This window comes from Chinchilla lanigera, unplaced genomic scaffold, assembly GCF_000276665.1.
Source record: "Chinchilla lanigera isolate Chin_1 unplaced genomic scaffold, ChiLan1.0 scaffold00042, whole genome shotgun sequence".
In the NCBI taxonomy this organism is placed as follows: domain Eukaryota; kingdom Metazoa; phylum Chordata; class Mammalia; order Rodentia; family Chinchillidae; genus Chinchilla; species Chinchilla lanigera.
Genome location: NW_004955443.1, coordinates 6,013,566 through 6,041,116, shown reverse-complemented (window position 1 = coordinate 6,041,116; position 27,551 = coordinate 6,013,566). Strand labels below are relative to the sequence as shown.

General features: G+C 41.1%; 1 protein-coding gene across 3 annotated transcripts in view; it reads left to right on the top strand.

The window, feature by feature from the left end:
• Limch1 (LIM and calponin homology domains 1) overlaps window positions 1-27,551 on the top strand; it is a gene marked incomplete at its 5' end in the record, with an annotated part of 320,988 nt that overhangs the window by 263,898 nt on the left and 29,539 nt on the right. For all 3 annotated transcript variants that reach the window (XM_013518053.1, XM_005391930.2, XM_005391928.2), the window contains 7 exon segments: window positions 2,438-2,564; window positions 4,024-4,181; window positions 4,372-4,780; window positions 7,931-8,149; window positions 19,433-19,523; window positions 21,242-21,405; window positions 24,567-24,672. In XM_013518053.1, coding sequence (XP_013373507.1) covers window positions 2,438-2,564; window positions 4,024-4,181; window positions 4,372-4,780; window positions 7,931-8,149; window positions 19,433-19,523; window positions 21,242-21,405; window positions 24,567-24,672 — 1,274 coding nt within the window.

The window sequence follows — 27,551 nt, the reverse complement described above, 5'->3', positions numbered from 1 at the left end:
TCCCCTGCCCCACCCCATCCCCAGACCCATGCTTCTTCATTTGAGAGTCTAAGTCCAACTTCTGAACTAGGGGACATTTCTAAACAGTGATTCAGCTCCTTTTCTATCAAGTATTGTCAATTCTCAACTTTCTCAGTTCCTTATTTTTGAGAGGACATACAAATTTCACATAGTTTTGTTGTTTCGTTTTTGACCAGTTTGCTGATAGTTCTTTTTTAAAAATTTTTTTGGGAAAAATAATACTTCCTGGTGTAGGAGAGGGCAAACAAAAGTTTTTCTTTTTAACCAGCATTTGGCCTTACTTGGGCTGAGGTAACAGAGCTTCACAGGGGAGCTGAGCTGGAAACCCAGGCCACAGAAAGGCAGTGCTGAGGGCCTGCTCCTCGCTCACCAGGCCTTTTAGGGAGAGAGCCAAATCCTGGATCTCAGAGCAGGCTACCATTCCCATCCCTGGATTCCAGAAGATGACCTGGCTCCATGGCTGATTACTGTACCCTAAACCAGAATCCTGGCCTTTAGGAAGTACAGATGGCAAAGCTGAAGGAAGGGATCCCCTTTTGCTCCCACAATCTGCCCAATACTTTGTGGACTGTATGAGGATTTTATAATTCTGGTGGCTCAGACCTCCTTGGTGGCTCAGGAAGATTTCTATCTTCTAAGGTCTTAGCAGAGATTGTAAAATGCCTTAACACATAACTGACTGGATTGGATAATTTAAAGGTAAGGTTTTTTGTTTCGTTTTTCTCTTTGAACTGAGAGGAGGAATAGGATAAATTTTGATCTTCTGGAAGGCCTGCTTAAGTGAACATAAGTTTGACTTTTCTACCCAACCCTGTAAATTCCTAAGTCTTTCTTAAACAGCATTAATAAATAGTATAAAATAGGTGAGAAATCACAGCCCTTCTTCCCTTCTGAGGACCACGGTTTATTCTTGTTGGGAGGCACAGCTGCTGAAATCAGCACTATACCACTGCGTAGCTGGTGGCAGCTTCTTATGGTGCCGGTAGAAATCGCAGATAAAAATCCATCTGGACAAGTGGATTGTTAGAATGCTCTTGGGAAAGAGAGATTACAAGGATGATCTTTTAATTTTGGCTCTCTTAAATCAGACTTAAATTGTACAACATCTGGAGGGAGGGGCGACATTCGGACCATTCATGCAGATTTGCTCTGAGTGGGTTGCAGTGAGGGTGGGCAGACATTGCCTGGGGCACCGTGGGCTTCGTGCCAAAGAGCCCATTGCATCCAGCCTCGCTGCTGCTGCTGCTCAGGGTCTGGCTGTGGGGCCACAATTGCAGACATCACTGGTGATGTCTGGAATTAGTTGCTGTCCGAGCGCATGGCTTTTCCTTTTGTCTGTGTTAAGCTGGCTTCAGAAATAGACTACCGCTGCTTTCTGTACCAAGTGGTTAACAGTAGACCTTTAAAGGGCCTCCATGTCTTGAGTTTTGGACTGTGTAACCCACTTGGTCCCAGAGATAGTAGAAAGACAAAGGGGTGAGGGGTGGAGGGGAAAGAGAAGAAGCAAGGAAGAGAGAGAAAGAAGAAAGAGGAAAAGAAAGGAGGAAGATTTTGCTCTAGTTTCTGTTTGTGTGTTCCTGTTGCTGCCCCAGCTTTTGCTATAACAGAGGTCTATGCAAGCACCTCTGGTCTTACCATTTAATAAGCTTCTATAGAATATTAATTGTATGCACAACTCAAGGGTTTTTTTTAAAGTTTCTTTCCCTCTCTTTTTTTCTTTTAAAAGAGTGAATTCAGAGATATCTTGACAAAAATAAAATGATGTATGTTAAAACATGTATTATATATGGCTTTATATATTTTGTTCCTTACTAAAATATCTTTTTTTCTTGATTCCAAGATACCTTCAAAGGTACTATCAATTACAGACAGTTTTACATGAAATAAAAGAAATAACTACACCAAACACACACATCATCCATTCTATGGTTGAATATAATTCAGTAGTTCTTGGCTGCATCCAAAACTCAGAGAACAAGATATGAAGCAGTAGGTGTCTAAAGCCTGAGGCCCGATGTTGGAAAATTAGAGAAATTGCCTTCGTCCATGTAGGAAGCATTGAAGCCACCTCTTTTTACAAAGAAACATTTACTGCAATAAAGTTCCCCTTCATGGAACACTGCCCCTCCACCAATTCTCCCCCAAGCTCTATACTTTTTAATTCTCATTTTTAAATACATTTCTATATGAGAGGAGCCCGGGACTTTTGAGTACCTTTCCGGGCTCTTCTTTGGTACCTGTACATAAAGTGACCCCTTGCAGTGCCATTTCTGAAGACAAAGGCTCCCTTTGGCTTCTGCAGCAGGAGGGAGGGAGGCGGCTTTCAGCGCGGTGGCGCCCCCAGGTGGCGGAGCGCGCGCGAAGCAGAGCCGGGCGCTGATCTCGCTCGCTTTTTGTTTTTGCTCTCTGCGCTCAGGAGCACGAGTATGTTTGACATGCGGTGCGAGGAGGAGGCCGCGGTGCTGCCGCACAGCAGGGCCCGTCAGGAACAGCTGCAGCTGATAAATAACCAGCTGAGGGAAGAGGACGACAAGTGGCAAGATGTGAGTTTCGGCCAAGGCCGCGCGCAGGCAGCGGGAGGAGACTCCCGGCCGGGTGGGTGGACTTGCGCTGGGGAAGGGAGCCCTACAGGAGCCCACCAGCGGCCGGTGAAGGTGGCAGCGGCAACGTGAGGGTGGCCAGGGAATGACAGGGACGCGCAATCGGCAGCGTGTCCTTCCGAAAAGCTTAGCCACACAGAGGGAGGACAGGGAGGCAGGCGCCTGGAATGGGGCGCAGGATGAAGGATGCGCGGCTTCTGTGTTTGAGGAAGAGGGTGATGGTCGTGGTGACAGCACGATAACTGGCAGCCCTGAAGGTTCACCCGAAGGCGTACCTCTAGTGTGCGCCGTTCTAAGTGCTTGGCCTGTGACCACTCATTCCCTGCTCTTAGTAACCCGGCGCAGTAGCACCTGTCACCATGTCTGATGCCACATAGGCGTCCCAATGCAGTGAAGTCAGTTGCCCAAAGTCACAGAGCTAGTGACTGGGGGAACCAGGATTCGAACCAGGGAAGAAGGGTGGAAGAGGCTGCTGGGAGCTTTCAGATTATTGTGGGCTGAGAGCAAAGAACTAACGCTGGGAAATAGCTTGAAGTTAGGGATGCGAGGTGGCAGGGTGGATCATTTTATTTAATTCTCACAAAGCACTCTGAGGCAGCCACTGTGAACCTGACACTACCATTTGTCAAAATAGTTGACTTCTCCAAAGTGGACACAATGCTGTAGTAACAAGTGTGTCTACAGTGTACTGAGCACTTAGTGTGTGCCTGGCTCCCACATTATAATGACATTTAAGCCTACAGACTTACTAACAGAGGTGCCGCTACCATTCCCATTTTAGAGATGAGGGATCTGAGAGAGGCTGAGAAACATCTCTGCGTTCCCAGCCCATGGAGAAGATAGATGGCTATTTCCCACGACTGCGGTCTCATCCCTCTGACCCCAGAATCCTCACTGACCATCACCGTGTTATGACTGCCTGTCGAATTTGTGGTGAGGTCGTTCTAAAGATCACATGGACGAACACATGTAGAATTAATGACTCTATAAGATCCCAGTTTTTTTCTGCCTTTACTTCTGAGAAGAAACTGTGTAAATTTCTCTCTGCCATTCTATAATTAGCAAATCTACTTATAATACAGAGGTCATAAATAGGAGAAAATGAAGTTTCCTACAATTACCTTATGAAGCAGTTCTCCAAAATTTAGCAAGTGACACGAAATTTGATTGCATATTTCATACTGCCCTGTTTTTTAAAAAATGCTGCCCTGCTATGGGTTGTGTGGATAATATATGAATATTTCCTGCCTTTGAGGCATCCTCGTGCCAAGCCGGGTAACACTGGATTGTATAGTGATGCCCTGGCATCGTGCTTCCAACCCTCCTCAGGGTTCACTAAACTCTAAATCATAGAAATGGAATTATGTGGGAGCTGAAGAGTATTCTATCTCCCCTCCCCCAGGATCTGGCCCGTTGGAAGAGTCGGAGAAGAAGTGCTTCTCAGGACTTAATCAAGAAAGAGGAAGAAAGGAAAAAAATGGAGAAGTTACTGGCTGGAGAAGATGGGAAAAGTGAACGAAGAAAAAGCATCAAAACCTACAGAGAAATTGTTCAAGAGAAGTAGGTCCTTTCTGTAGTTTTTAATGTAGAGTACCTAGATGTGCTTTTCCTGTAAAAGGTTGGGTATCACAGAAGCTCTAACACCAGGGTCTTGCTCTCTTGGTTTAACTCTACTTTGGTTCCCACCGAGGTCTTCTTTGCAATTTCTGTGACTGTTGACCTTATCACTGCTCCTCATCCCATCCTCTAGGGAGCGGAGAGAGAGAGAGCTGCACGAGGCGTATAAGAACGCTCGGTCCCAGGAGGAGGCAGAGGGGATACTTCAGCAGTACATCGAGAGATTCACCATCAGTGAGGCTGTTCTTGAACGCTTGGAGATGCCAAAAATTCTGGAAAGAAGCCATTCCACAGAGCCAAACTTATCCTCCTTTGTGAACGACCCCAGCCCCATGAAGTATCTACGGCAACAGTCACTGCCTCCGCCCAAATTCACTGCCACTGTTGAAACCACCATTGCTCGTGCCAGTGGTCTGGATACCAGCGTGTCAGTAGGCAGTGGGTCTCCAAGCAAAACTGTCACCCCCAAAGCAGTACCTATGCTGACCCCCAAGCCTTACTCCCAACCCAAAAACTCTCAAGAGGTTCTGAAGACCTTTAAGGTAGGAGGGGTTCTTTAAGAGTAGAACCAAAACTGAACTCCAGGTGATCAATGGAAAGAAGCATCCTGGGTCAAGGAAATGCGGTTATTTTTAGCAAACAAAAGCCAAATGTGTGAACATTTATAATTGTTCGTTTGGGGGTCCCAGGAGGTTTGGTCTGTACATAGTTAAGGGATAGACGACTCTCAGTTACCGTTCTTAATGCCAGTGCAGTTGACAGTTGAGTCACTCCATGAGCAAGGTCTGTTTCTAGTCTGACATAATGGCACAGTCTCTGTGCAGCAGGGGGAAGAAACCCTGATTTAGTAACACCTTAGTACCTTCAGCTATCTGGAGGTATACGAAGTTCATAAATACTTTTGCTTAAATAGAAATATATACAGCTACATCTCTTTTAGGAAGAGACTGCCGTCGTATCCAGAAAGACGTTACAATTGGAAAAAATACAAGGAACACATGGCAACATGGGATGTACTTGAGCCTCAGATGAGGACCCAGGTTTTTTTCTTAAGCGGAAACAGACTGGCTTGTTTTTACCAGTGAATGTGTAAAAATAATGTTCCAGAATCAAAGAACCTTTGACAGCCAAACATCTTTTCACATCCTCAGATTCCAGTGTTTTTCCTCCTAGGGTGAGGAAACACTCATCCTTTGTCTTAAGCTCTTTTGACTTTAAAGAAAAATCAGTTTTCATTGTCCTTGTAGACCATGGGCATTTGTAATAGAAGACAGAAGTGGAATTCATCTTTTTAGGAGATGTGACAGTTATGATTGTAAGAAGTTTATGTGGCTCAACTAATTGAGCAGTGTGATGTATCTTCTTTCGTGAATTTCACAGGGAATCAAACAATAGTTTCGGACTTTTGCTTAAGTCATTCTCAGCTGATTTTAAAAACCTGTGTCTTAAGCTTTGACAGGATTGAAAAATGTTCCAGCTGTCTCATCTGGATTAAATCAAAATGTTTGTCCCTTTTAGGGAAGGGGCTGTGTCTTTACTAATCACAGGCTCATCCTAACAACCTGGCATTGGTGCCAAGACATGGTAGGCATTGCATTTAGTGCATAAGCAAATGAATTTTTCCCGAGAAGATGAGCTACAAACTATGCAGATCGTGCACGCACATACACACACCTAACGTGCTCAGTGATTCACCTAAGTACTTGTTTACTTTCTTCTACCTGGGACCCATGACAATGAGTGCTCTGTGACATTCCACCAAGGAAATTTTTATGTTGAGGTGGCCCTGAACGTGGGTAGGAGGTACTTTATTTAACTGAGCTATCTGATCAGATCATTTAGATACCCACTTCCCTTCCTGTAGGTAATGAGTGCAAAGTGATCATTTATACAGAAGAGTTATGATAAATGACTTTATGATAAAACTCAGATTTAAGAAACTTCTGTCCTTCTCCGTAGGCACTAGATGGTGTAGAGGCCTCAGGAGACCGTCAGAGGGAGGGGAGGTGTTGGGAACTTGAGTAGAGGTCTTCAAGCTGGAGTTCCCTCTTGGCTAGTGATTGTCTCCTGGACTCATTCCATTGGCCTTGGTGCCTGTTGCTTCTATTGATAACCTACAGCTTCATCACTGAGTGGGTGATTGGAGAGCTGTGGCCAAAGGTAACAGGTAAATTAGGCAGTAGTTAGCAGGAAATGCCAGCAGGGAAGCAAAGGCAAGCGCATGCATGTGTATGTTCCTCGGGGAAGGAGAAGGCCGTAAATACCGTACAGGCCTGTTGTTTCACCAGTATAACAGAATTAAAAGTAAGGGAAGCATGCAGCACAAATTAGTCCAGTAAGTGTCCAGTAAGTATCCTTACTCTTAAAGGAAGATGCGTGACTGTAGTCCCAGCTACTTGGGAACTGAGGCAGGATTGCTTGAACCTGGGCATTCAGCACCATCCTGGACAATACAGGAAGATCTGCATCTCAAAATAAAATGAAATAAAAATCCAGATTATATTTTTTAAAAGTTTAAGCCAGTAATTTTCAAAATAAGAGTTACTGCCAGTTGCTACATTATTAAGTCAATTTAGTGGTTCAGAATGGGCATTTTTAATGACATGGAATAGAATATTACAACAGCATAGTGACCACACACAATCAAGATATATATTGCCTTGGGAAACTTTCATTTTAGGAATGTGTGCTGAGTTGTGATTTTCAAAATTTTATGGGTAACATATAATAAAGTATGAAAAGCGAGTGGCACAAGGTAAATAAATGATAACTGATTCCTAGGCTTCCATTATTTCTTTCAGAAGATTTTTAAATGCCATGATAATAGCTGATATTTAAGTTCCTAAAATGTGTCAGATTCCATTCTAAACTCTGTACATATACTATCTCCCAATAACAACGAAAAAAAATCTCCATAAGAGCACTAGGAGGAAATCACTAGTAAGTTTTGCATTTGAGCACAGAGGAAAGCAAAGCTTGGACGTTGGCTGCTAAGTAGTAGAGTCCAGATTCGAAATCTTAGGTTCTCTCACTGCAAAGCTCGCCCTTGTAACCGCTGCATATTCTGCCTCACAGTGCAAGCAGAGGTTTCTAGATGCCTAACCAGGCTAACCACACTCTGTGAGCCTCCTGTCTTGTTCTCACCACCTCCCCTAGACCTGAGTGAAAAAGAAAAATATTTTGATTTGCTTTCCTTTTAGTCTTGAAGAAACTGAGGTTGTAAGATTAACTAGAAAGGGGGATTTATTGTAACACGGCACCAAACCGGATCCCTTGCTTTCCACAATAGCTTCAAAGAAAGCACCCGTTGCCCCTGCAACTACCACATGGTAAAGTCCAAATTGTGGAATAGCAGTTAGAACTTAAATGAAAAATTACTGCAACCTAACTATGTGGCATGTGTTTGCGTTTAAGATTCCTTGGTTTTCTATACTTAAAAATAAAAGCACATCATAAATCAGGTGAACATAAAGTATAATCTAATAGTGAAGTGACCCGGCAGCCTTTTAAAGAGGCCCTTAAAGATGGCATTTACAGGAGCCCTGACTTCTAAACCCATGAAAACATTTGCGAGAGCTCATTCCTTGTCGGACTGTGATTATTTAACAGTAATTCTCTTAGGTAAATCTGGATGCGTTACTTTGTCTTTGGGTGCAGAATAGCATGTTCCTTGTTCATTCTGGCTTTTACAGGTAGATGGGAAAGTCAGTGTGAACGGAGAGTCAGTCCATGGAGAGGAGGAGGAGAAGGAAAAGGAGAACCCTGCAGGGGCGCCTGGCCCCTCCTTAACCAAATCCCAGATGTCTGATGGCGTGGCCAGAGTGCACGGGTCCCCAGTGGAGGTGAAACAAGGCAATAATAGCATTGAGATCAACATCAAGAAGCCAAGTTCTGTTCCCCAGGAACTGCTGGTAAGAGCCAAGCTTCTTTTCCCCTCTTGGGAATAAATGGAAGAATTTAGTGTTTGAAATATGTCGGTTCTGCCAATGATCAGTTCTTCTGCATGGGAATATTAGTTTGCTAGAGCTGCCACAACAGAGGGCCACCCACTAAATGGCTAAACAAAGAAATTAATTATTTCACTGGCCTACTGGTTAGAAATCCAAAGCGAGGGGCTGGGGATTTAGCTCAGCGGCAAAGCGCCTGCCTGGCAAGCGCAAGGTCATGAGTTCGGTTCCCGGTACCGGAGAAAAACCAAAAAAAAAAAAAAAAAGAAATCCAAAGCGAGGTGTTGGCAGGATTGGTTCCTTGTTGGCTCTGGGGAAGAATCTGTTCCCTGCCTCTCACCTGTTCAGACGGTCGTGGCACTCCGTGGCCTGTAGATGTGTCATCCCAATCTCTGTCTTCATTGTTGCAAGCTGTCTTCCCTGTATGTACGTCTGTGGGCAAATTTTACCTTTTATGAGGACCCCCTTCTCCAGGGCGACCTCATCTTAGCTAATCACATTGGCAGCCACCCTGTTTCCAAATGAGTCCACATTCTGAGGTCCTAGGGACACTGGGGAGACAATTCAAGCCATAACAATAGACTACAATAACAAATAATGTTTTTTGTGAACAAAAAACGACTGTTTCTTATCTTCGTATTATTGGTTTCTGGGGTTATAGGAAAAAAAGGAATCTTTACAATGCTTTTTCCTTTCCATTTGGTCAGGACCTCGTTAGACTTGCTAATATAATTTGAAAAGAACTGGTACTAACAGAGCCTGATTTTCCATCTTTAATGATATGTATAAAGGGGTCTTTTTCTCATTAGTTAATAAAACAAAATTCATTAAGAGGAAAACTAATTTTCATTAGCTTAACCCTTGAAATTCAGAGTAATTTAAAGCATCAAAGGACTATTACATCACCATGCTGAGAACGGGACAGTAACTCATGCCTGGCCTCGTAGAAACATCACCGAGAGGATTATACTCTCTTGGATTTCTCATCAGAAAGACTCCCGCTGGTGTTACTGATGAAACAAAAAGTGTCGCTATCACAGACACAGCCCAGCTTTTGGGGTGCGGGCTGGATGCTGTTCAACCTCACTTGTCCTTAACAACCTCACTTGTCCTTAAGTTAAGAGGATGTAATCGTCCTCACAGTGTCCGATGCTCTATGAAAGACATTCAAATGGGAAGAGAGCCGAACTCCTTACCATAGCAGGGTGTTTCCTAGTCTCCAGGAGCGAGGTTTCATGCCCCAGGCAAAAGCTGAGTCTCTCCCCCTCAACTGTAATTTTACTTTTCATTTGTATAAATCTGACTACCTGTAAGGAGTTCTTACAGATTATTGTGCGATTGAATATTGAGTTCTGCTTACAGTATGGGGACTTAACTGGTAGAGTAAACCTTAACTTCTGCCCTTAAATTTAAACTAGACGTCCTCTAAATTAATCAGACATGATAGGGGTGGGATTGCTTTTCTAAAACAGTAATTCTTCCCTTATTTCATTTTTTGCCATACTTCCTGATGAGCATTTTCTAAATTCTTTTCATTAGAAAAGACTTTATCTGGCATGTTGTGCTTACTTGTAACCCCAAGTACTCAGCAGGAGGAAGCAGGAGCACCCCAAGCGCAACGCCAGCCTGGCCAGCTTAGGAACACCTTGTCTCAAAACAATATTCAAAAAGTTCTGGAAATACAGTTTAGTGGTTGTTTAGCATGCACGAAGACCTGGGTTCAATTCCTAAGACTGGAAAGGGGAAAAAAAAGTTTTTTACAATGATTACATGTTGCCCAAAGTATCGTAAGAAAAAGAAAAATTCCATAATGTGAAAGGGTTTGTGTTATTTCAGAAGCCTCTACACTATCACAAAGAGTAATCCAAACAAGACGTCCTTCTTGAGAACCTCAGCTTCAGGATGCCAGCCTAAGCTCACGGACAAGCCCAGGATTCCCTTCTCTTGTGAATTTCTTCCTTGGGACAATTGCCAGACTCAGAGGCTTCACTAGTTCAGTAAAACCTAATGGTTCTGATGGGTACCATGATAGCTCTTCTGCCCTGTCTTTAATACTTTGGGCTCTTAAGCTAATGATGGCCGGGACTGCTACATTATTTTCTAGGTTGGTAACTATCTCCATCAGACCAGAAACAAAGTTGTTAGCTATGTTCTCTCGAACTTTGGCTCATTACTGAAGCACTTCATACATGCAGTTAAAGACACCCAAAGTTTCCCTCTTACATGGGTTTATCCCAGAAGTCATTCTAAAGAAATCACTTTCCCAGTAACCCACGCCTCAATTTACTTCCTTCTCCCTTATTCCAACAAAAGCATTCCTCAACTATGCTACAGCCAGGGTATTTCTACTGAAAAGTAGAAGGAATTGGTTATAGCGAATACCAGGGAAGGATACCAGTTTGGACTTGCCTTTCTGTTTCTAACTCATATGCCCAATTGTCAAAGGCATAGTGTTCTTCTTTTTAAATAGTGTCTTTCTTCCAAAAACTGCATTCCCAACTGATACACTGTCTACAGAGGAGTAGCCTCACCCACAACCGAAATGTCACAATTTCTCTAGGGCGAGCTGGAACTGTTCAAAAGGCACAGCAGCAGCAGTAGGCAGTAGGATTAATTCAGAATTTGAGGGAGAGCAACAGAGACGGCAGGCATGACATACACCCCATGGGGCAGGGGGAGGTAGGTGTGTGAGCCTCTTAGTCTGGCAGGGGCACTTTGCTATCACACGTCATCTCGTTAGCTCCCTTCTACCTCATCTTTCTCATTTGACACTCTAGGACCATAGTTTTCTTTGGTAGAAATAAATCGTGTGTTAGGATTCTTTTTTTTAATGTTTTGTATCTACCCATCATTCTTGCTGCCCTACCTCTAAGGTAGTGAGATTGTGATAGCAACTACCCTGAAGATGCGTTCCTGCTATGTATGCTAAGTGCCTGCTCATAAGTGATATGTAAGCTGTATTTTTACAAAATAGATTTTAGACAGTTATAAACTTGCTGACCAGAAAAATTCTGATAGAGCAACTGGAAAAATATTTAAGCAATAGATAGTTAAGTAGATTATAGAGTAATATATATAGGAGGTCAAAGGTCTTAGATTGCAAGAACAGGTAAGATCATTGTAGTTTGCGTGTGGTCTGGGAAGGTGTGTGTGCCGTAGGTTTTGAAACTTGACCTTAAGTGTAGGATTTGCATGGGAATAGGGGCAGGGAAGGAGGCAGTTCCTCATATTGGGAATAGCAGGCTCAAAAGCATGGACATAGCCAGGTGCCCAGAGAGGACCAGGAGCCAGGTGCCCAGAGAGTGACCAGGTGCTGTACACTCCAGGTAGGCGGCTCGGTCTCCTCCCTCCCAGTTACCCATGAGATAGTTCAGAGTGTTCGTTCCTTTTCACCATGTGGAAACCCAGCACTTCCTTTGCATTTGAAAATTTGGGTTTTGTTTGCAAATCGTGTCACACCACAAACGCAGAATTCTAGAATACAAGATTGGGAAGAGATTCTGAAGTTCCTTTCATGTGAGGACATCTATCTTGTGTTGAAGTGGACTACAGAAAGTGGACTACTTTTTGTCTCCCTCAAAGCACTCCTATGTTGTCGTGGTCCACTGTCACTTGCATTTGTATGTGAATCTCTTCTGTCCTCAGTGGTGCAAAAATGATCCTTTCCTAAAATATCTGAAGTACTCCATGCACTAAGGCAAAGATCAAACTTCACCTGAACGAGTGAAGCTTTTTGAGGCTCCGTTTATGTTTCAGTCACTTTCTCATCACTGAGACACCATACCCAACACCCACAATTTAAACAAGGAGTTTATTTTGGCTCACATTTCAGAAGTTTCAGTCCACGTTCGGCAAGCTTAAACACAAAAACAGCATGGTGGAAGCATGCTTTCTTCTGGGCAGAAGAAAGCAGCTCATATCACGGCAGCCCGGAAGCAGAGAGAAGGGGAGGAGCCAAGAAAACACACCCCCTCCAGGCCACGCCCCCAAGGCCGCCTCTTCCACCCAGACCCCACCTCCTCACAGCCAGTCCACCGTCTCACCCCAAGATTCAGTCACCTTCCAAATGCCCTGCCTATAAGTGCATGAGGTCTTTGGAGGACATCTTGATCTAAACCCTAACATTAATGTCAAGGTGACTCACAGACCACAGGTACCTCCAAGTTATTTTTAAGATTGTCATCCAGCAAGTGGAAGCAAAAGGGTATGTTTCTTCAGGACCCCAAAATGGTGATAGATATAGTTTTTAAAGTAAGATCATCAACATTACCATATGGAACTATATAAATTTCAGATAAATAAGATGGATTTCTTGCCATCTTCCTACTTCACTTGTCACTTGTCCCCACTGTAATTCTCCTGAAAACACAGAGGTGAAGCCCTTTCTGCAGAAGACAGTTGCCCTTGCAGACTCTCACAGGACTCTTCCTGCAGCTCCTTCTGTTGTGTTCCTCCTGCCATTGAGGCTCCCGAGTCTCCCCTAGACAGTGAGCCTGCTGTCACTCCGTTCCACAACTGTTGATCAGCGCTCTTTCACCCACTCAGCCCGAAGGACAGAGCCACCCTGTCCCTCCTGGCCAGCACCTCCCAGCTAGGTTGCCACAATTCTTCCTCATTGGACTGAGCCAAACTCAGCTCGTGGATATGGAAACCAATTGGTCTGCTTTTCTCAAGCTAAATAATGAGGTAGGTTTGTTTTTCCAATCCTGAAAGAGCCCATGGCCTTCCTCTTCAAAATTCAGCACTTTTGTGTTTTCTGATCCAGGAAAACAATCAGACCTTTCTTGGAGCATTTCACTTTGCAGTGAGAGCAGGGTGAAGGCATCTGAGTAGGCGCTGTTTTCTCCACAGCAGAGACCAACTGCAAATTCCTTCTAGATGTCAAATGTCGACAAACATTTCTTTAGAAACTATTTTCTTCATCCTAGTCATAAATACTCTTTTAAAAACCATTAAAGGTTGTTTTTTGTTTTTTGTTGTCTTTTTGAGACAGTTTTTGTCTTTTTGAGACAGTTTTTGGTTTTTTTTGTCTTTTTGTGCAGTTCAGGCTGGCCTCAAACTCACTTTGTAGCCTAGGCTGGCCTCAAACTCACAGCAGTCTTCCTGCCTCAGCCTCCCAAGTGCTGGGATTACAGGAATGCTCCATCATGCCCATTTAAATTATATAACTCTAATTTATATAATTATATAAATTATATATAATATAAATTATATATATTCACAGTCTATAAATTACAAATTGAATACAGATCTCACTGGGCTAAAATTAAATATCCAATAGGGTGTAAAAATTATATATAATTATATAATTCTGTATCTATTTTTTTAGATACAGAAGCATTTACAGATTTCAAGAAAGTATCCATTTGGGAAAATAAAAAATTAAACCTGGCCCATCTTACCTGGATCAGAGTCTCATATTGGTTTGAAAAGTACAGTGCAAGATATAATTTTTTTAAAGATATGGGTGTCCAGAGCTTCTATGAAGCTCCCCTTCCTTCAGGTGGCAGTAGACTCTTGGGGGTCCAGAAGTGAAAGGAGAAACACATGCATAGCATATGGGGTGCCTGGGTCCTGAGCCCAAGGTATAATTAGATTGGTTTTCCTGGCTCATATTCAGATGAGTTATTTAAGATTAGAACCAGGAACTGCCTGGCAAGCGCAAGGTCGTGAGTTCGGTTCCTGGTACCGGAGAAAAACCAAAAAAAAAAAAAAAAAAAAAAAACAAAAGAAAAAGATTAGAACCAGGAAGTCATTCAGAATTTCAGAATCTTTGCTGAGAAAAAGACCTGGGCATCACCATTCCAGCCCATAGAGGTTAAATGATCAGTCCAAGCTTCCCAGCCCCACTGGGCTAAAGATAGGACCAGTATCCAGCCCCAGGTCTCAAGAGGCTCATAACTTTCTGCTTCCCACTTCCAACCCACCTTGCAAGGTTGCTGTCTGGGCCAGTCCATCAGTAAGGTTCTGGTTAAAAGGTTCTAGCAACCAGGTAGGTTTTGTGGCTCGACCATGTCCTTGTGAAGGGAGGAAGCTGCCACCTCCCTCCTGTGTCCTCAGGGCTGAGTCAGGCACCCAGCCCAGCCTGGATCCCATTCTGAGTCCACACGAAGCCAGCCCCCGGCTTGGTCTCACGAGCCTTTCTATGCTCATTCATTCTCATCCAGGGATCTGTTTTTATTTACTTGTTTTTATTCTTGAGAAAGTGTTACCAGTAAGTGAGGGAAGGCCTCTCCTGTGTTTGCACTATAAACTAAGGGAACTATGGATCAGAAAGTGCTTTTCCCAGCTAGGCGGGTTTGTTGGAAGCAAACCTCTGATTCTATCACGACGGGTGAAAACTGCCAACTTTGAAGTCATTTCCTTGGGAGCAGCGATGTGAGTACAGGAGCTGCAAGCCTTCGGGGTGGAGAAGGCAGACACGAGCGAATTAATTTGCCTTTGGAGATTCCCCTTGATTACAGATAACCTGTATGCATTGCAAAATACAGAAAACTACGGAGAAAATACAAACTACCTATTACTCCAGCCACCTAGAAGTTAATGCTATTTTTTTTTTTTTTTTTTTTTTTTTGGTTTTTCTCCGGTACCGGGAACCGAACTCACGACCTTGCGCTTGCCAGGCAGGCGCTTTTTTGCCACTGAGCTAAATTCCCAGCCCCGAAGTTAATGCTATTAAGGCTTAGTTTTTTATTTTGATTAGTATCTGTTTGCAGCATGATTGCATTCATCATGGGGAACTGGTGTATAACACACCTCAGTTCTTTTTACGTGTCCTCCCTGCTTCCCTTGGTTCCCTGTATTCCTTCTTTTGCTCCAGGTATATTGTGTTTTAAAATGGGTGCATCTTACTCAAATTTTGTTGTTGCTTGCTTCTTCTCTTAATATGTCCTGAATCTTTTGATAGTAGTAGCCTTGCTTTGGGTGATGGTGTGCATTTAAACTAAGCTTGAGAGTAGGAGTTCCATAAATAATGCACACTAGGAAAATATTTGTTCTCCTAGCATGAATTATATATCTGGTCCCTCCCACTCAGAATTTGGGAGAGAGTTGATGGGGGTAGAGGGCATTTGAGTTAAGCAATCCTGGGAAATGGATCCAATTAAGTTGCAGTCTACCCTGAAGGATTCCAAGGAGTTCCACTCTTTCGCAGAATGAATGAGAAGTAGAGGAAGGAAGGGGACTAGAAAAGGCAGTGTGAATAATTTCAGCAATAAACTTGAAACTCTCAGCTACTTCATGCTTCGCATGAATCAGAACCTCTGGTTACTGGGGAACCTCTTAGAAGTTGCTGTATCTTCTGAAAACCTCCTGTGTTTGGAGCTTGGATCATGGGGGCACTGTGCTCACTGGTGGATTTATGCATTGGTGAGTTTAGAGGCTGAGGGTGCCGTTAGGAGGCAGGGCCTGGTTAGAAGAGACGGGCCGCTGGGGGTGTGACCTGGAGGGTCATCTCCTTCCCTGGCTGCTGGCTTCTCTCGGCTTCCTGGCTGCCATGACATGAGTAGATTTCCTCCCCATGATTTCCACCATCCCCTTCCTGCCTCAGGGCCAGCTAACTATGGATTGAAACCTCTAAAACCCTGAGCTAAATTGAACCTCTCCTCCTTTAAACTGTGGGTGTCAGGTATTGTGTCTCGGCGAGGAGAAAAATACTGAGACAGTGATGGGTTTGAGTCCACACCCAGGAGATACAGCTTGGGGGTTATCAGCCTGGGCAGTGCTCCACCCTCCTCTGTGTACTAGCAGTGTGACCCTGGGAAAGTCACTTGATCTCTTAGGTCTCAGTTTCCTCACCTGTACAATGGCAACCATATTGGTACTGTCTTTATGCTCACTCTAAGGACTGAGTGAAGTCATCTCTGTCAGGTGTCCCATTGGGCTGACACTTGGTAAATACAGTAAGTATTCTTCATAGTTACTGCTAATGCTGCTATCATTTTACCACACTGAATGCCAGGACGCTTTAAACCATCATTTCAAAGTAAGATAAACTGGGTGGACCAGAGCTCAGTATCTGAGTATTGAGCTGTGTGGAAATATATTTAGAAATGCGAGAATTCTTAAAAGTAGAATTTCTCCATTAGTCACACATACATAAACTTTACTAGAATGTGGTATACTAGTAAAATAACCCTTAGTGAAGTAGTTACTGCTGAGCATCTTGTCTTGTTTGCATTATGTCTAAAGGGCTTCATGGATTATCTTATGTTATGGAGTCCAAGTGGCAACTTTCCACATTTTAACCTCTCTTAATCAAGATTTCTCTTACACTCAATAGTGTATCACTTTTATCAGAAAGTATGTGTTCTTTCTTAGTAGTACCTACAATAATACAATTTAAAATTGATGGCTTCCTAGATTTAATAAACTATGTTCATGTCTTTGTTCATTTTTAGGCTGCAGAGTCTTTGCCCTTTTTATAGTTATTTCTAGTAATTGGAAACACCAGTGTTCCCTAGAGGACCATTCATCAATATTTAACTGCAAATTTGCTTCCCAGCCTCAGATAGTTTTCTATAATCTAATCCATTTGGGGAAGAAAGCTCAAAATCTGTATTTCTGCCACTATTTAATTTTTTCCTGTGTTTTTTTTTTTTGTACTTTAATATTATAAAACAAACCACTATCAGGTATTAATTTTTTATATGTGTGCACTTTAAATAAAACTAGATGACATTCTTTTGTAATGCTAAACTGGTTGGTCTTCAGTGGCTCGTGGAATGTCAATGTGCGCGCACACACACGTATAATTTAAAAAGACTAATTATTTTCACTCATTAGGTCTCTTAAAGGGATTCAATTCAGTCTTATTGTTATATTAAAAATTATAAAATCGATTAAATAATAACATGATTCTTATTTCCTGCCTAGGATCTTAACAGTACTTTTTAACTTAATGTTACATTTATCCAGAATTGACATACAGTTATCCACTGCTAGGAAATTCCCATCAGATTATGAAGATTTCAAAATATCCCACCTTCCAAAAGAAAAATCACATTTTTTCCCACTGGGTGCTATTGTAAAATCTTCTAGAAGTTTGGAGGTTGTTGCTTAAACTATTTCTGTCTTTGAAAATTCAATGTTGGCTTCTGTCAATGCATTTACTTTAAAGATCTTTTATTTTGGTGACTAGAGAAGCAAATTTTGATTTGATCTATGGATTAAGTTATATATTTATGAGAGGTCAATGAATCTATAGCCTTTTGAGAACCTATGGTAATATTTTACAAAGTATTTAATAATGCCTTTTCTGAAACCAACTTTACTCTTTATCTGAAAACCTTTCAAAATTTGTGAAATATTTCATATATACTTTATGAATTTAACTTTAGTCCTTTACAGGAAATTTCTACTAAAAAACACATTAGTCATTGACTCATTCTTTTTGGTTGTCAAGGCATTAGCTAGTATTTAATTTAAACTTTTAATTATTTTTTATCAAGCAACTAGGATAATATCACAAAGAATTTGGGGCTTAGTTCCAAAGTCAATTGGCTCCCAATAAAATTACAGATTTTGTTTTTTGATTATGGAAGCAATACATAATCATTGTAAAACATTTCAAAATGTATAAAATATACACAGAGAAGGAAAAACTCAACCTTAAAAATAATCACTGTTGACATTTTGTGTGTCCTTACTGTCTTTTTACATTACATACATTTTAATACACACATTAGCAGGTACAACTATATGTGTATAGACATATATAATATAATCTTTTAGGGTTTTGTTTCCATTTTGCAGTGCTAGGGGTTGGATTCAGGTTCTCATACATGCTAGTTAACTGCTCCGCCACTGAGCTACACCCTTAACCCTTTTTAAAAATTTTCTTTTGAAAGTCTTGCTAAGTTGTCAAGGCTGGCCTTGAACTTGCAGTCTGCCTCACCTTTCAAGTAGCTAGGTTAACATGCATGTGCCACTGCATCCAGCGGTAATCTTACTTGTGTAGACACCAGACTATGCACACAGTTGAAAACCGCTCATCCACTGAGCTACACCCTCAACTGGCTCACCATCCTATCCTTCTATGGTTTGTGTAATAGTTCCTTTTATGGATGTAAGGAATTCATTCAACTATTTCCTGTTGTTGGACATCTATGTTGCTCTAAAATTTTTAGCATTATAAATTCATCAAGCATACAAGTTGCTACAGGTGAGGTCCTGAGAGAGAGGAACACAAGTGTAAAAGTGATAAGTTGGGGAACTACTGAGAGAGGTGATCCTGACACTGATGTGCCAAGTGGATTAGATAGCGAGCTCTGAATGAGAGACCACCCTTTGCGGAAGAACAAAGGAACAAAAGCAAACTTCGGGTCCCAGCCGTAGAAATGGAAGGGAGAGATCAATATGAGAACTACTGTGTTACAAACTTGGTGGGGCGTTGGCACAGGATGAATACTCCTGAGGTAGGAATCAGAGATCACTTCAAAGTTTGATTCTTGTGATGGGAAAAACTGGTGCCATCAACTGAAATTTCCAATTTGGAGGAGGGATTAGCAGTTGACTGTCGCCACTTAGCATGATCTTGATGGTCAGTTACACGGACCTGGAGCTTTAATAAACTCTCAGTGCTGGAGATGAAAACATGAGTCATAGATGGATTGAGAACGTCATGATGGGCCCATGGAATAATTGATACATTTGAGGGTGATTTGGCACAAGTGGAGCAAATAGGAACCAATTAAATTTCTAGGGATAACCTATGTTTTGTTGAGAAGAAGAGGAGTAAGAACCAGGGAAAGTAGAATAGGGAAGAAAAGAGAGTTAGCATTCCAGATAGATGTCACTGGGAGCCCAGGAAAGAAGAGCGTTTCCAGAATAAAACCCACAGTGTTAAGAGCCGCAGGCAGCTATGCCCAAGGAAGGCCTGTGAGAGGGTACCTGTAACCTTAGGACCCAAACAGAGCACCCGCCTCCCTAGTGCTATCACTCTAAGTCAAGTGGGGAGGCCTTGAGGAGCGGGTGAGAGGAAACCGCGCTTTCCATACTTCGGTTGTGGGGAAAAAAAGAAGAAGGAGGGTTGGGGAGAGGGACGTGAGCGTCTTCTTGTCCCCCTTCATATAACATCTCCTTCCCAGGCCCACAGACACCCTAGTAAGGCTGCCCAGGAAACCCGAAGAGTGAAGTCACGTGGGAAACCTGCTCGTTGGCCTGAAAGTTACTACTAAGCGCAAATCCTTTGTCTTTTTAGAACTTGCAAAGGAGTACTACATTCAAGGGGGGGAAATTCTCTTTCAGGCAACCGCTGAGGAAACTGAACCGAACACCCAAGAGGATGAAAGTGATGGCGAAAAAGCAAGAAAAGGGAATGCAGAGCTTGCTTCATCAGGTTTGTTTCCTAACAGACTAGTTTGAGGGTAAAACATGATAACTCTTGAGATACAATGAAGAGTCAAGAACTTTTTCCTCCCGAGTTACTGTGAGCAGTGTGCTAGTGCTGCCACCTGGAGGCTGCTGGGGGGAATTCTGACCATGATTCCCTGTTGCTATAAAAATAGCCCAGGCTTTTTGCTGCACAGATAACTGAGTGTCTTCTCTTGGAGATATGCCCGCTTCCTCTTGCAAGCATATCTCCATCATCATAAAAATTGCATTTCTCATACAAATAATTCTACAACTGAACGTCATCTTTTGACCCACTGTAACCACAATAGATAAGAGATACGTCAATAATATATCATAACAATAGATGCTGAAATGAGAAGGTTGGTGAATTATTTGAAAGAATAAAGTAATGCCACAAACCTGAATGGTAAATATGAATATGCTGTACCCATTTTTTAGAGAAGGATTGTTTATTCCCTAAATTCTTATTCCTCAATTTTTTGTGAAATTTTATCAGTATTTTTAAATATATTTCTTCTTTTGCTGACCATAAAACCTGTTTAATACCAAATTATTCTTTCATGGTGCTTTAAAATAAGTTAAATTTCAGTACTGAAAATAATAGCATTTTTGAAAAACTGTGCCTCCACATTTTGATATGCCCTCTTTCTGGTGACTTTTCCACTTTCTCTTCAGCAGACTGATTACTGATCAGAGAGCAGTTAGTTTTCATTGCATTATGTACATCTGTCCCCATCCTTAACACATTCCATGGAGAAATGTGATGTTAAAGAGGCACATTCAGACACAGAAGGGAGAGTCAGGCTGGTGCCAGTCCTGGGGACAGACATCATCTCTGTGTGTTCTCTTTTGTCACCTAGTGTTGTTCAGATGTAAACTGCAACTCTATTAATGACTTCTGCTCTTCTTCTTGGCTATTTAATGTGCTGTCATTGCTACTTGTTTTATACTATTGCGAAAGAGCTTGGAGAATTCCCACATTTTGGGCTTTTCTGTCATCACTGTAATCCGGCTTTTTACTGCTGGGGGTGGGCATGGACCATGAGGTGTGATCCAAAAGTACAGTGAATGTGTAAATTTCAAAAAGTTTAAATTTATTACAATGAAATATAATTGCCATTCATCCCTCTCAAAAAATTCCCCCTTCTTTCAAACACATGTACCCCATTGTTCTTTCCACTTTCTGAAGCAGTTCTGGATGTCATCTTTCGTAAGTGTCTATATGAGCTGTGATCAGAAATACCCAGTGAGCGCTGCGCTGAGGGCCATCCAGCAGGAAGGCAGGCTTGTAAAAGCATCACAGTGAGGCCTCGTCCACCTTACTCACTGGATCTTGCACTGTGCAGCTTCTATGTGATTTCTCTTCCTCAAAGTCAAAATGACCCCGAAAGGTAACCGCTTTGCATCAAGTCAGGGCATCCCGACAGCCACAGCAGCACAACTAAAGATGTAAAAGGACTCTTAGAACTGTTTCAGAAAGTGGCCCAAATGGTGGGATAAGTGTGTTCAAGTGAGGAGGAGCCGTGTTTTGAGAGGGGTAAAAGGCAGTGTGTCTCTTACTGTATTAAATTTTAAAAATTGAAACACTTGCCATAAGTTTTGATCACACCTCGTGGAGGCTCCTTGTGGCTTTGCAGGACAGTGGTCTTTTGTATGATTTCCTTTTTCTTTTTTCTGCTTCTGGATGTGACTCCCTTTCAGAGTCACAGCATTTTACGACAACTGTGACTCGATGCAGCCCGACCGTGGCCCTGGTGGAGTTCTCCTCCAACCCTCAGCTAAAGACCGATGTGCCAGAAGAGAAAGACCGGAAGAAACCAGAAAATGAGATGAGTGGAAAGGTGGAGTTGGTGCTGTCTCAAAAGGTGAAGTACACAGTGCAGCAAAGCAGTTGCCCCAAAAGCTAACGTGGCTTTGTGCTGGAACTGGCCGCAGCCAGCGCAGTTGTTAATAGTGAAGATTTATTTCTCTACTAATCTGTTTCCCAGCCTTTAATCTGTATTTCTTCCTAACACAAATGCACTACATGTTCACTGTAAAAATTTTAAATGTATAGAAAGATATGTAGAGACATATAAATATATAGTAAATATATCAAGTGTGTAATATATATAAATATATTTTTAAAGTATGCAAACACATAGCAAAAGAAAGAGAATAAGCCACTTTATTAGTGGTATTTGGTATATATTCTTTCAACATCTTTAAAAACTCATGTTGAAAACTTTCAATTTTGAAAAATTCAACCCATCTGAAGGAAAAGTGTAATATAAATATAAGTTGCAAAGCCTTACACTTAGGTTTTAGTTTGCAGTATGGCAACTTGCTTATTTATTTTTTAACCTGACAGTTTACTAAATATTTTATTCCCAATATTTACGTGCTTTTTAGCAATGACACTCCTGATGCCTTACATTTGCATAGCAAAAAGCTTAGAAAATTATTATCCTGATATAATGACTTTTAAACCCTTGTTTTTAGTAAATTTTGTTCGTGTTTAGAGTCTCGTCTCGTTTATGTTAGTTTGGTTTGTTTCCAGTTACTGAGTCTAAAAGTCTTCATCAGTTATCCCAGTGAGTCTCAGCCTTGGCTACCCTCTGAATTTAAAAACTGCCAGGCCCACTCTGAACGAAACAAATGAAAATCTCTGGAGACGGAGCCAAGGCATCTGTATTTTTAAAAAACTTCCATGTAATTCTGATGGACCGCAAGGAAGGAGACCCTCTGCCTTGTACAACCGGCACCCTGTATGTGGTGGTACTTCACTTAAAAGTCAAGCCTAAATTTGGACTTGACTTTAAAGTGAAAATTTTATTGTTTAGCTCCAGTTCATCCATCATTTATTCAGCCAGTAATTCACTGTTACCTACTGCATGCTGGGTACCATACTTGGGTACTAGATATTTAACAGAGGCTATGACATAGCCCCTGGCCTTATAGAACTGAGAGTGATGTGTTTTGGTAGATCCTTGAGAATTTCTTTTGCTTGGATGTTTTTTGGGTATTTCAGACCCCAGCTGTTCCCCACTGTTATCCATTGAAAATTAAAGAATAGTCTGGAGATTGGTAAAGGGGACTTAAACTGTAAGTCAGATAGTAAGTTAGTGGTGGTAGGATTTTAGCCAGTATTTATTATTCTTGAAAACTCATTCCTCGAATGTTGTTTTAATTGATCAAAATGAATACCATAAGCAAAACATATTCAGTGGCATTCCCCACGGTGTCCCCTCATTAGTATAAACTACCTCCAAACCACCAGTGTCCCATCTGCCCCACTATGGAAAATATTATTTTCAGGAGTCCTCATGTGTGTTGTTGGTTTGGTTTGGTTTGGTTCCAGTTCTATTCTGTTCTGTTTTGGGCCCTTTGGCCATCTGGTAAACATAATGGTCAAAATGACATTTTTAAACATAAAATAAAATACACAGGATTCCCAGGTTGTCCCTGGTATCAGGGGTTTTGAGTACTGTACATACAGCCACTGAATTGTGTTCTGAGGACTCCAGGTTAAGAAATTCTGCTAGTTGATGAGCAAACAGAATTTTGGTTTTTGAGGTAAGTACCTTTCTCACTTGCAACCCATGAATTTCTCCCCTTTCTCCCTTCCTTATAGCTAGTACTTAGATAAGGTGACCACAGTGGTTACAACAGCTTTTTTTCTCTGATTTCCCTTGAGGGTGTTACCTTTGTAAAACAAAGCTCCCACCAGTACAGGCTGACCTCTTTACATAGTGGTCATTCTGAGCGTTTCTGCTGACCTTTAACTGTTTCATATATAGCCAGGAATGATCTGAACCATGTTTTTGTAAACCTCACCAAAACGAAATGTACAAGAGGTTAAGATTTGATAGTTGCCAACTTTGGTAAGACTAGACCCTAGTTTAGTTGTATGTTTGACTGCACTTCATTTGGACATCTGGTTGACCTCAGTATGCTGGATGAGGAGATTCTATTTTCTTCAGGGTTCTTTTAGGGTTGAATATATTATTACTGTAGAAAAATCTATGCAGAAGAAATCCTAACATTAATTTGTCATGAGAACCAAATCACAGAGCAGCTTGTTATGAAATAAGTGTTCTATAGTCTCACTCACACTGAGATCATTAGCTATCACATTGATCAGTCAGGAACACAGTAACCAGCCAGAGAATGAAATCACAATATAGTCCTGAGAGAAGCTAAGAATATGGGAACTGATAGCAGCACCATGTTCTTTATTTACACCTGTGTTCAGAGCCTACTATTATTTAGACATTGTTTAAGTAAGTCTGGTAATCTGGTCTTTAGCAGTAGGTTGATCAGATGCAACACGCCCAGGGAGGAGCGATTCTAGAAAGGTCCATTAGATAAGGAGAAACAAAATTAAATGACAATAATAAGAAAAATCCATTTTACAAAGTAAACATAAGAATTGTTAAAGACTGTAATTTTAGAACTATTTATGATGAGAACAAGTAACCTAACAAGCCTCAAAACCTCTTGAAGGGCATTGTTTGATAATGGTTATTTATAATGCTTCTTTGTCAACAGGCAAAGTGTATTATCTTTAATACGCTTTGCATACATTTGTGGGGAGTTGAGTAGTATGTTCAGAATGATGTTCGTTAAAGGGAATATTACTTTAGTGTTTAGCACTTTACAGAGTAATAGTTTTTAAAGTCATTGTATGTGAAACATCTCATTTCCTGACATCATAAATTCAGTATTGTGCGGTACCAGAGAAAAATGTGTGACTAATCAGTAAGAAAACCACGGAGTGATATTTTATTCTGAAGATGGACATTTGTCTTCTGAGTGTAGAGAAAAATGGTGAACACATTATTATGCTCACTTGATTTCCTTGAAAAATTGAGCTCTCTGTTGTTATTGGAAAGCATAAATGGGCTTTAGGGAATGGGCAAAAATATACTATTTAAAAATTAAATGTTTGAGCTTATTTCTGTATTGGATCCTTACATTTTCTTTCACCTGTGCATTTATTAATAGACAGTGCTTACAATGTTTATGTCTGTTGCCCACGGTCCAGGTGGTAAAGCCAAAGTCCCCAGAACCAGAAGCAACTCTGATGTTTCCATGTCTGGACAAAATGCCTGAATCCAACCCACTGCATTTGCCAAATCTCAATTCTCAAGGTAAAGAGAAGGAAATATTTTATTTTATGTCCTGTTCTTTATTTTAAAGCATGGCTGCATCCTGCATGGCAATGTTCCTTTAGCCATGTTATTTGCCAGAGGCTATGAGGGCCGGAATAATAACGTCAAAGTGGAGAGCTGAGGCTGCATTCTCCATTTGACCAGATCAGCAGCCCCAGCTGCGGTGGCCTTTAGTCCACCTGGTGCTTTAGAAACCATAGGTCCAATATAAGTGGGTAAGACCTTAAACTTTTTAGTATTGGCTCTAAGCTGAAAAAGACAAATAATTGGTATGCTGCTATTGTTCTTTTTTTTTTTTTTTACTACTCTCTTTAAAATTAAAAAGACAAATAAAAAGGAAAAAAAATCAATTAAATTTTAAATAAGTTTTCTATCTTAATATTGTGCCAACTTTATTGTTAATTCTAGTCTTCATAGAATGTCTATTAATTTGACAGTAATTTGGGGGAAAATTCAGATTTTTACCTAGTAATTATTGGGTGTGCATGATCAGTACTGAGGAATAATTCACAGCATAGATTAAACATGTTACTAATAGGCAAAGTTTTTAACATTTCCAAAAATTTTTTACATTAGAAAGTATAATCCCTGTGAGGAAAGCCTGGGATACATAGTGAGTTCAAGGCCATCCTGCACTACAAAGTAAGACCCTGTTTCAAAACAACCAACCAAACAAAAAAGTATATGAAACATTAAAAAAAATACATCCTTGGTATGTACACTATATATTTACAAACACTAATACTGAGCACATACTTTAATGTGTTGCATATATTTGATATATTTTACTATCATGTATGAAGGGGTAACATCTAAAAATAGGGGAATTTAGAGTCTATAAAACAGCAGTGACCCCAAGTATCTTTTATGCCATGTATGGGTTATAATTTACTCTTTTACAAACTAAAAACCCAACTTTAATCACTTCATCCTAGTGCGAAACCCTGGTACCCACATGGCCAGAAAGGACCCTTAGGAATATAATGTGACTAGTAGAGGGAAGATTGGTCTTGAGAATTCTGCTATCCATAATTATTCTTCAATGCAGATATATTCTCAAGCTTTCTAGACACAAGTTCTCTATGTATGGAAACAGCTAGAATTTGGGAGGCAAGGACTGTAAACCTGATTGTTTTTTGTTTTGTTACTTTAAGTGTACCTCCCCCAGTACAGCTTGTAGATTTATCAGTCCAAGCAGAGAGAGGATGGTACAGACTCATCATGAATGGGGTTTATTACTTCCCATTGCAAGGTGGGCAGCTATTTGGGGTCACCATTGGCATAATCCCCTTTATGCAAAACAGGGAACACTTGGGAGGGAATGAGCTGGTACCTGTATGCACTGTCATTAGTTTCTTGATGTAGAAGCAAATCCAATACTATTCAAAGAATTTGTTTTAAATTTATTGATCCTGTGGTTGTGAAGGGAATTGACTAAAGTCTCACAGCTGGGCCAGCAGTGGGACATATTCAGACAGATTTTAATTCTATTTGTGTCTAGTACTTTGTAATTTTGTAGAGAAGGAAGATAGAGTGGGAGTAGATGTTTTATGCCATATTAGTTTTGTTGGCATATTTACACATTCCGTTACCTGCTGTAAATAGCATTTTGACTTGTGGAAATGTGCTGTTGAATTAAAGCACTTTATTTCATGCTCTACTGAAGTTGAATGATTAAAATATAAAATGTAGTAGCCCTAAAGCAGTGATGGCAAAGCTTTTAGAGCTTTCAATCATAATAAACAGCCTACTGCACCATGTGCTCCATAGGTTCACCACCAATGGCCCAGAGCATTTCAGAATTCTAAATCATCTAGTTCATAGCTGTATGATCTTACCCATCATATTCTTTCTAATGTCTAATTGTCACCTGTAAACTGGAAATGATAATTGTACCAAACTGTAGGAGTACTAGAAGCTTACGTGAAGTAATCTTTATAGTGTTTGACTTAGTATGCACCTGGCCCAGAACAAGTGCTGACAATGTAATCTCGTGATTATGGAATATTAACAACAGGAGAAATATAGAGCAAGGTACGATGCAGAAATAAACTCTTCTTAAAGGCTTTTATTTAACAAAGAATCTTTACTTTATAGAGACACGGCTATAAGCAGTAGTTTTCAAAGGCACATCTGTTTCCAGGCCCTGCGTGCTTGTCTGATTCTCTAGGTCCGGCAAGGAACAGAGTATCGTTGCAGTTCCAACAACTTCACAGGTGATACTGATCTGGCAGATCCAGAGCCCACCGTGAAAACCACTGACTTGTGCTACTTATTTAAATTGAGCTTACAGACCTCATTGATAGATATGAAAATAACAGTGCCTACCGTCAGGAAGCAAGAGGCCTCTAATAAACATTAATAATAATCAACATTAAATAGGGTGGGGATGGAAAGAAGTAATGAGTCTCTGCCTGGGTATAAAAGTCACTTTGCATTTAAGTGACTAATCTGTGGTCCAGCATCAAGTCTGAAGGAATCAGAGAGCTAGAATCAGAAATACTGAAGCCACACCTAGTAAATACTCTCTCCCCCAGAAAGTGATCACTCCTCTATTTCTGTAAGGCTGTTTACAGGCTGGTCATCCAGGCCATGAACATCTGAACATACACATGCATCAGTAGTCTTGAAACCTTCTGAAAACAATCATGAAATGCATTTAATGGTGACAGTTTCCTTTCCTCAACTCTCTCACTAGAGTAGAAAGATACCTCACCATTGTGTTTTAATTAAATATGTGCACAATTTAAAACCTGAAGTCTTTATTTGCACTGAGAACGATGAGTTAGCATGCATAGAATTTTTTTTTTTTTTTTTTTTTTTTTTGTTTTTCTCCGGTACCGGGAACCGAACTCACG